Here is a 10,725-nt window from a genome sequence, read left to right on the forward strand (position 1 = left end):
TGTAAATGTTCATGATTTTCCTTTATAAATCATTGTTTGTTTGAATATGAAATTTCAGTTAAATATATCATATAGGAGACAAACACAGTTATATTTGAGAAGTGAAATAAAGTTGATATAATTTACAGAAAGTGTGCAAGAATTATTTAAACACAATTAGGCATGTGCATAATTTTGTGCATCCTCCTTTTGCAGAAATAACAGCCTCTAAACGCTTCATATAGCTTCCAGTTAGAGTCTGGATTCTTGCGAGAGGTAATTTGGACCATTCTTCTTTACAAAACATCTCCAGTTCAGTCAGGTTTGATGGTTTCCAAGCATGGACAGTCCTTGGCCTCTGCTTATCTGAGATTTTTCTTGGTCGGCCACTTCGGGCCTTAACTAGAACTGTCCCTGTGGTCTTCTAATTCCTCACAATGTTCCTCACAGTTGAAACTGAGAGCTTAAATCTCTGAGATAGCTTTCTGTATCCTTCCCCTAAACCATGATGTTGAACAATCATTGTTTCAGGTTATTTGAGAGTTGTTTTGAGGTTCCCATGTTGCCACTCTTCAGAGAAGGAGCAGATGGAGACACTGTTTTCAATATGTGCACACTCTTAAATCTGGATTCTTTGGCAAAGACAATTGAATTGATGGAATATATTTACAACACATGTGAATTGGCGACCTTGTGTCTTGAAAGACGCCTTCAAATATAATGCATTATTATTATTATTATTATTATTATTATTAATAATAATAATAATAACAGGGCTATACAAAAGGATTTGATACTTTTCTTGTAGGACCTTTTAACAAACAGTAGGGGCAGCAATACGCCATCGTTGGGTCTAGTCTGCCTAACTAAAGAAGAAGAAGAACAGAGTGAGATTGCAGTTTCACCACTAGAGGGCACGTTGGTGCTCTATATTTCACGTCGTGTCGGCGCGTTAACGACAGGCCAGGTAAGGCTGATCGATCTCATTCAAAGATGGAGACAAACACCGGCGTTAGCTCCATGATTATGTACGAGGATGAGTCCGTGGATGTCCGCTACGTGAACGGATCCCAGCTACAATTGTCACCGTGCGGCAGCGAGTTCCTGCTGGTGAAGGAAGCCGCGGCAGAGCCCGCTCTTCACTCAGCGCAGCCCCGGGAGACCGTGAGACAGAGGACCAGGTTCACCATCAGCACATACAAGGTCTGACATGTCCCACAAACTGTCTGCGCACAAACTATCTGACGCATAGTTTTAACGCCCTTCTTAAAGGCTTTTTACGGTAAAAAACAAACAAACAAAAAGAGCTTGCGATCCAATGATTCGGACTGATTTGTAAGTACACTGACATCCGGTTTTCAAAATAAAACCAGCTCCGTGTCTTCTTCTTCTTCTTGTGCAATTCTGGCAGTTTAGACGCTGTTTAGCGTATTACTGCCCTCCACAGGTCCGATGATGAACTAGATTTTTACACATCGTCCTGAATTGCGCAGGAATTGCAACATTTCCTTGGAGATCAATGTATAGTTCTCACAGGGACCAAGCAAAGAAAACACAGTCTATATAAATATAAACTGTTGTATATTTTCTGCACCACAGAAGAACATGTTCTACTGTCCCATGACTACTGTCCCATGGTTGTTATCAGTACAACTCAGGCATCAGGCATTAAACGTATAACATAAAAATAAAAACATACAGACACATAAAATAATACATAAGGGCCATGCTTAATCCTCACAGTTCAGAGTTCAACATTTTAACTGCAGTGGGATTCTTCAAAATAACTGATATCCAGTACACTAGTAAATATCAATGTGCTGAACACACATTTTTCATTCTTACTCAGAACCGTTAGAGAAGTCTCTCTATGCAGTTGTGTGTGTGATGCTATGATATGCTTTTAGATGAGAAATGTTCATGAAGCAATGATACCACCATGTCACAGTTAAAGATGATTTGATTGCACCATATATTTCTGACAGGGTGGTTTTTTTTGTGTACAGAGGTGTTGCCTTCAGTGCTTATTTCATGTTTGTGTGGCTCGTGTTTGTGGTTTTTTTTCAGTCTGTTTGTTTTGGCTTTTATTGTCCTGTAAGCGCCTCCAGTGGAGCTGGCAAACACACATGCAGTCAACAGAGCGTCTGTAGAAGGACACCAGCAGCTCCTGAGTTAGGGCTCTGTCGTTTTTCAGGACCCTTAAGACGTGGAGTCGCCCTCAGGACTGGAGTCATTGAGCCTTCTTTATCAGCACAGTGGTGTTTCTTTTCAAGGTTACACGTTAGAGACTCTCTCTCCATGTTGATGTACATATATGGGCTGAGGCTCAGATCTGTGTCTTCTGAAGTCCATTATTATTCCTTCATTTTTGTGGACCAGGCTGTTATTGTCAGTCATTCTACTTGGCCCCTGAATGCAGACCCCTCTCCCCCTGTGATGAGCCTGACCACCTTTGTGGACAGTTTAAAGTACAGTAGGGGACACACATCCCTGTGTATGATCCAGGGTTGGCGCTGAGTGATGGGGAAAGGTGGGGCCCTGCTGTTAGGGAGGATGGTGTTAAATGTCAAACTAGAATCAATGAAAAGAAGCCTGGCATAAGTGTCCTCTCTGACAATCTGTTATCCCTGTATGCAAACTGGTGGTGGTCCATTGTAGGGGGAAGTCCTTGAATGACTTCTTTATTAACGAGTGATAACAGCGTGAATAGATGACACCCTTTGTCTTATCATCGTTTATTATTGAATAAGCACATTGCACATAAAAACTTGGTGGACCTGTAAAACCTACCTGAGGGCAATAGTTCGAGGAGATGGTGACTGGGGCGATATTACGAATATGGTATTTTATTTAAAACATGTTTGCTCATAACCACACCTCTAAATAATAAAATAGGTAATAATTGGAAAAATAGAAAAACAGGAAGAACAATACACAGTCTGTATCTTTTGGTGTTGGAAACTAAAACCTAAAAGGGCACATGACACCCGAGCTCCACTGCCTCCCTTAGCCTACAAAGTGCTTCATGGGTCTGCTCCCACCTACTAATGCTCTCCTAAAGGCTTACGTTACCCCTCGGCTACTCTGTTCATCAAAGGACTATGGTCAGGTGGTGCCAACACCCCGCACAAGACAATCAGGACTCTTTTCATGTGTGGTTCCACGCTGGTAGAGCGACCTACCGAACTCTACGAGAATAGGGGACGTCCCTATCTGTCTTCAAGGAGCTCTTGAAAACCCAGCTCTTCCAAGAGCATCTTCTGGTCTATCTGTCCTAGCACTTACCTTAGCCCCTCCGCTGCACCCTCACCCTCTGTCAGTCCACTGTTCCTATCTAGTGGACTTTTGGATAAAAGTGTCTGCTTAAATGAATGTAAACCTTCACTGAGATGGAAGAAGAGAAGACAGACTCGATGAAAGAAGAATGTAACATTTTCAACTTTCTGAAAAAGGACAACTGCTTCTTTACTAAGTGTCTCATTGAGGACGATACTTACACTCGCTGGACTGTTGTTAGATACACACGACCACTGCTTGTTCACAAAAATGTCCAATTAACCAATCACATGGTAAAACCTCAGTACATGTAGACATGTAGACATAATGACCTGGTGGAGTTCCAAATAAGCTGAATGAGGAAGCAAGGTGATTTAAGTGACTGTGGCATGGTTGTTGATGTCAGACGGACTGATGTTATGATCTACGGCTTATTTCACACATAACCGTCTTCAGGGTTTACAGAGAGTGGTCTGAAAATGGCAGCATGTCGAGCGAGCAGCAGTTGTTTGGGTGAAAATGCCAGAGGTCAGAGGAGAATGATGAGGTTTGAAATGATAGAAAGGCAACACTAACTTGAATAACTCATTCCAACAAAGGTGTACCGATTACACAAGACTTCAAACCGATGGTCAACAGCACTAATCACTGCTGACACTTAAAATGGTGTCATTTGTACCTGATAAAGTGAGCGTGTTTGCTGCACTGTTGTCCCTGACTCAGCCCTGAGGAGCAGAAACAATCTTCTTCCTGTTGTATTCAAAGTTCTCACTTTGCAGGAGCTGATGGTCCCTGCGTTGGCATTCAGGAACAGATATGCAAGTCGACCATATCTACCAGAGGAACTCATCCCCACTGAACACAAGAAGGTACCAAGAGCTGCCTCCTATCTTATACTGTGCAGTTATATCAGTATCTGTGTGTTTCATTGCGTTTGTTCCTGCAGTCTTTTTTCAGTCTTAGTTCAGACGTGACATGGCCTGAGTTTTCTTCCTGTGAAGCTGAGCTTGGGCCTGGAGGTGAGACCATTGTCCGGTCTGAGGAGGGGAGAGTTGCACTGATGCTGTCGTCCTCGGGTGAAGACTTCACTGTGGAGTTCACATGCAGACTCAGTCAGAATCAGCAGTGCAGCGTGCAGTGTGTCCGCAGAGATCCTGACGGCAGGCCAGGCTCTCAGCAGACACCAAACACTGTGGATCTGGGGAGAGCAGGCGGGAAGAATCAGTCAAGTAGATCCAAGTTGTCTTCTCCTCTGGTTGTTAGCCCCGCTCAGTCAAAGGTAATGCTCCTTCCAAATATTCCTGTGTTTACAGCCTTTATGGCCTAAATCATTCCTGTTTCTTCTCGTCACACCAGATGCATCAGTCCACCACAGTGGTCCAGCATCACTCCTGCTCTCATGATGACCCCATGTGGCACTACCCTCTTTCCTTAGCTCGCCGTCAGTGGACGACTCGTCTCTCTACGTCTAAAGATGTTGGAGCAGAGGGAAGCAGTGGCTCTGCTCAGACAGACAGGATCATGTCTGACTTACCGAGTGAAGAGAGAAGGGCGTGCCTTCCTCGCGCTCTGGCTCTTACATGTCCGTCCCCTCACTGGCACAGGTTTGTAGATGAGGAAGAGGTGTAATGTGCATTTCTGTCACAACGCTTGTGACTGAGTTCTTTCTTCTTCTTCTTCTTCTTTTTGAAGGTGGAAGAGTAAATGTCCTCTGGCTGAAAAAGAAGAGTCAGATCAAGACCTTCCACCAGAGCTGGTGAAAGTGATGTGGTGTCAAGGAGTCACCTACAGGTACCTGTGCAGCCTTTCGTAGACCTTAAAGATCTGTAGATTATTAGGCCAAATTATATCACATCCACAAGTTTATTACACCAAAGATTAGATACACCATTTGGTGCCCCTGGACTAGGGCTGGACGATTATGGCAAAAATAATAATCCCAATTATTTTTGATTGATATCGAAATCACGATTAATAAACACGATTATTCATTGATTTCAAAACGTAAGTATTTATTGAACCACCAAAGCTCAAATTTGAAGAGATATTTCACCGCTGGGAAGTTGGATGTCTATTAAAAATGGGTCATCTATGGAGTAGAAATGTGAAATAATATTTGAAGAAGGTGCCTTCTTGGCCGAGAAAGGCAGAAAAATGTATTTATCGCTCATGTACACAAACGACAACAACTCCCAGAATGCTCTGCGCGCCGCGCTCACTTCCGGCCTCGCCTCCACTATCACAGTGAAGCGGATAGCCTTGATGAACTAGCCTACGCTGTCGGGGGCCGACAGCAAGGGGGTATATCCGCGAACTTGTCCAATCCTCAATTTTCCAATATACCCAAAGTATACGCACGCGCACCTGCCACCAACTGTTTTAATTAATTATTAATAAATTCAACAAAATAACTGTTAAATAGTATGATATAATGCTGACTACACTTTATACATGTTCAAAGTATCCATATAAACTCGATATTGAACACAGAATACCTGAACTCATAAATTTCTCTCTAGTTTTTAATAAAACTAGTTAACCTATTATACCTTGTTAAATATTATGAATATTAAAATGCTAACCACACCTGCCATATCTTCAAAGTGTCCAAATTTCATGAAGAACCAGTTAACTCATTATGTAACTATTACCAATCATAGCCAAAGTAATAATGATTGTACTTGTAGATAGTTGTTACATGAATCATTGTACAAAATTTGAAGGCAATATCTCCATCAGTCTGGAAGATGAAGCCGAAAATGTGTTTTTAGCATAATAAATTAATTAATTTGCTAATTAATAATAAAGCTACAAAGATAGGGATCATCTACAGGTGGTATGTGATGCCCATGCAAAATTTGAAGCCAATACCTGCAATACTTTTGAAGATACAGGCGAAAATATGGTTTTTATTTCATTCATTCATTAATTAATTAACTAATTAATAATAATGGTAGACAGCTCAAAATCAATAGGGATCATCTACAGGGGGTATGTGACCCATAAAAAAAATAAGAAAATTTAATCTCAAACGCCTTTCCAGTTATCGCGTTAACGGCTAAAATCTGCGGACGCGGACGACGACGCGGATGCGCACGACCGATTCCATAATATCCGCGAGAAACGCGCGCGGATATTATGGAATCGGTCTATAATAATTAGTTGGCGAATACATTACGGACCTGCAAATTACACAGGTTTTTTTTCTATGGTGCTAAATTGTACTGGGACGTGCAGTAAAAACTGCGAAAAGACAAGCAGTAAGTTCCCATTATTTGCCGGTCAGAGATTCATAGCGGTGAAAGCTTCAAGTCGGCTATGCTAAGCTATGCTAAGCTTCTTTGGAGATTTTGAGAAGACACCGAAGACAAACCTGGAAACAGAGGGTTCACCATCACCGTCTCCATTTCCAGCAGGGAGACGTCACTGAGAGGTAAGACTGACGCTAATACTCCACACTACTTCTGCTCATAGTACACGATGTGATATAGTTGTCGGCAGTGAAGCGACAACGTTGTCAAAGTAACGTTTGATAGACAATTACACACACGTTATATACACGTAATCTGTTAGCAAAGTAAAGTCACCTTGTTTTCGCTGGAGAACCATGTCAGTGTTATTCAAATGTTTTATTGTTATTTATGTTTGTTCAAGACGCCTATATAGACAACATTATAATGTCTGCAGCTCACCCAGTTGGTATATTTTGCTGAAAGGTTTGTTTTTCTGAGAAAAAGTAAAATCTTGGTTCATATTTTATGTGTAATTGTATTCCTTGTCCTTTTACAGTTGAAGAATGGTTTAATCAAGTCTTGGAGAAACTCTTCCAGCTTTGCTCTTCACCGCTGTGACTCCTCCAGCTATCCCACTTCAAATTCTGACACCGCTCTACACGTTTCATTATTTATTTTTTGTTTGCATATTGTGTTAGACATGCTTTTAGATTTGGCTCCTTGTTTATTTTAATTTGTACTCTTGAATATGATGGTAAAATATTTTCCTTTGTGAATAATAAAGTCGTTTTTTTCACCTTCACACCCTGCATGCATTTGTACACTTATGTAAAGTAAAGACGAGGAAGGAGGCTGAATAGTTACTGATTTTGTTATATTACTATACTAGACAAGTTAGAGTTACACAATAAAAATGACGCAGTTGTCATCAGTAAAGAAAGTAGCTCTAATTCTGAAGTGTTTATCAACCCTTTTTTCCAAAATCCAAAATCACTTTTCATCTAATAATACTGTAATGGAGGAACACGAAGGGCTAGAAAATAAACCATAACATGTATGAATTAAAAATTTTTACATTTACACTGTTGTAGACTTCTATCCAGCTCTGATAAAAGTGATGGTGTTATTTCCCGGGGCGAAGTCTCTTGCTGTGTTGATCCCACTGCAGATGGCTTTCAGGATGTAAACCATACGTACGCACATAAAGACGGCGTACGCTTGCTTCCATGCATAAGACGGCATCTAGAAAAATGTACTTGGTGTGGAACTTGTGTGCAGACCGCAGCGCAAACGCTCGAGCTGCCGTGAGAATTTGTGGAGCACTCCGCAAACTCTTGTCGGGTGGAGACGCTGCAATATTAAGCTCTGAAATGTATTTGTTTCATAATAATATTGTTAATGTGTCTACAGTGACAAACATGAATTATTCTGTGACAAACAATATGTATGTTTGAACATGTGTGGATAAGATCAGAGAAGACGAAACTGATCCCGTGCACAAACACACACTTCAAACGTGTGTGTGTGAGACACACTTTTCTTCAAGTCTTACTTTGAGCAGATGACTGAAATTGATTTTTCGACAGATTAATCTTTTCTTCATGTAAATAGACACACAGATGCTGACGTGAAGACATGAACACGTCAGTCTACAATGTTTTAAACTCTCCAAAATAAAGTTACGGACTAATTTGTTGTAAGAAAGTGAGAAGAACATTTCCTTATCCCATTTTAATCCATACGATAACGAAATAAATGCAAAAAAGTTATTCCACCACTGCTGCACCTTTCATCAGAAGAGACAGCTGATGCAGGTGCGTGTTCGTCAGCCGCTGGAGACACCGTCACACCTGTTACATCGGCACACATCTTCTTCCTCCCTCTTCCTCCCTCTTCCTCCATTATATGCAGTAACTCAATGAGCTCTGTCTGCATATTCTGTGCGTAATGTGTGTGCAACGTGATGATGACGACGTGTGACACTTCAGGTAGTCTGTCAGTCGCCTGGCAACGAGGCTGAAGAAGATCTTCCCTTCAACACTCAACAGTGAGATGGTTCGGAACTGATCGATGTTGTTAGACTTTTCCTCCTTTGGGATCCACACAGCCTCCACCTGTCTCCACTGGTCTGTTACCTTGCCCCTCCTCAAAGATCACCTTCAGGATCTTCCAGATCCTGTGTAGTAGCCTTGAGCAGTTCTTATAAACCTTATAAGATGCTCCACTGGGCCCCGGAGCAGAGCTTGCTCTTGCCCTTTTGACCACCTCCTGGATCTCCTTCCAACGGGACTCCTTCCCGTTGAACTCCAAGGCTGGTGCAGGTGGATTAATCAGAGCCCTGCGGGGGCCTAGGTCTTGCTCTCTGCTTTCATCGCTGTAGGTCTTCTTCAGGTGGTGGTCGACCTCAGCTTTGGAGCAGGCAAGTTGACCGCTACACTTCTGTCTTAGCAGCTGTTTTGTGAACCCAAATGGATTCGCTAAGAAGGCAGCTCGCCTCCAGGCACTGTCGTGTGACTCCGGGCCAGGCTCCTCCTGCGTCTCACCAGGCGTACATACACTTCATCTTGGCCTGGTCGATCCACAGGCCATGTCGGTTCTTGCATAACTTACCACATATGCATTCCATAGTCGTCATCGTGTTTCCATTGCCATTTGTCGTCGTCCTTTGGTCCGTCCGATGGGATTCTCTTTCTCACCCCTTCTGTAGGTTGATTCGTAGCTTGTTGTGGGTTTCTTCCTCTCACAGAAGATGCAGCTCGGGATGCTACCCCTCACTGCTCCGTGCCATCTTTCCGGGCTGTCCGCTGTCTCTCCAGCTGTCACCAATCGGTACTTGTTGGTCAACCAGACTGTTCCTGGTAGTCACTGGTGGTTCCAGAAAAACAGATTTTAGATACACTGTTTGGTGCCCCTGGACACATAGTCAGTGATGTAACCTGGGATAAAGAGATGCATCTACTGTATATAGGTGATAATGTACAGCACATGTGAGTCAACACCAGTGTGGTTGACAGCAGCTGGTATCGTCCAGTATGAGCATGGGTATGAATATGGATTTCTCTGGGTGATGTTATGACCTATTGCCACTTGGCTCATCTTCAGCATAACTGTGTGTTTATGTGCTGTGTCTCTTGTGTAGGATACTGAGTGGAGCCGTCTCTGTCATCGAGGTTTCCCCAGGAGATGGATCAGTGATCCGGTCTAACGGAGTCCTCGACACTTATTTTACCCATCACCTACCTGAGCGTCAGTCGGGACAGGTGAGTTGCCCTTTTTATTTTGGCGATCTAATATAATATAGTTTCATCCAATTCATAGAAGCTGTTGATTGTGTCTCTGTGTCACAGGTGAAGGAGAAGTTGTACCATCTGAACAACCTTCCACCAGATGTAGTTGGAGAGGCTTATTCTATTTTCACTATTGTAAACCGTGCGAGCAGGTACGGTACCATCTATCAGAGGTGGATGATTGTCATCATTTCTTTATTCCACTGAAGTCTTCAAACCATCACGTCACTATTTTACAGAATCCTCACTTGTTACACCCAGGCCAAGCACTCGCTGAAGCTTCCCGTCACACCCAGCTGCCTGCAAGAGGCCACTGAAGTAGCTGCTGATTATCTTACTATATTTATAAGTGTTATACATTTTGACATATATACTGTAAATATTGCGTTGTCTTGTTTTCAGTGGAGACATTTTTCTGACCCATCGATGCCTGCTGGGACTCAGTTCAGTCCTTCACTGGCTGAGCTTCGCGTGGACACCACACAGAGACTAGAACATCAGTGAGTTACCGTTTTCTGGTCACTCCTTTGGTAACTTATGGATTCTCTGTTAAATGCTTGTATGAAACGTTCATGTGATCTTACGTCCACCTCAGGTCAAACCTTGTTGCTGCTGAACTGGAGAAGATAAAACGTTTTAACTGTATCCTTCAGCACTAAGACTGTGGACGCGTGTGTGTGTGCGGCATTGTTTTGTGCGTTGAATGCTTCTGAACGTTTGTGCTCTTTAACATCTGATGTCCAGTTCTTCTGGAGAACAGCCCCCTGCAAAGAAGTAAGAAAGGATGTGTGAAGCTGCGAGATCCTTCTGCAGAGGAGGAGGAGGAGGAGGAGGAGGAGGAAGATTCTCATAAACCTGAAAGGGAGTTCTCCATTACTGAAGCTCTTCTCAAGACATCCAGAGCCATACAGGACATTGAGGCTGTTGTGTCTGCAGTCACACTTACATGA

The 10,725-nt window shown here is 42.7% G+C and overlaps 1 protein-coding gene across 1 annotated transcript; it reads left to right on the forward strand.

Moving 5' to 3' along the window:
* Positions 1–972: 972 nt before the first annotated feature.
* On the forward strand, positions 973–10,725 carry cUnh5orf34 (chromosome Un C5orf34 homolog; the record flags this gene model as incomplete). Its single annotated transcript, XM_083902382.1, has 11 exons — positions 973–1,182; positions 4,035–4,124; positions 4,202–4,447; positions 4,612–4,859; positions 4,948–5,046; positions 9,628–9,748; positions 9,836–9,927; positions 10,015–10,093; positions 10,178–10,275; positions 10,371–10,417; positions 10,520–10,725. The coding sequence occupies 11 exons, from the start codon at positions 973–975 to the stop codon at positions 10,723–10,725; spliced, it is 1,536 nt and encodes a 511-aa protein (XP_083758508.1).

The sequence above is a fragment of the Microchirus variegatus genome (assembly GCF_963457635.1).
Source record: "Microchirus variegatus genome assembly, chromosome: 16".
In the NCBI taxonomy this organism is placed as follows: Eukaryota; Metazoa; Chordata; class Actinopteri; order Pleuronectiformes; family Soleidae; genus Microchirus; species Microchirus variegatus.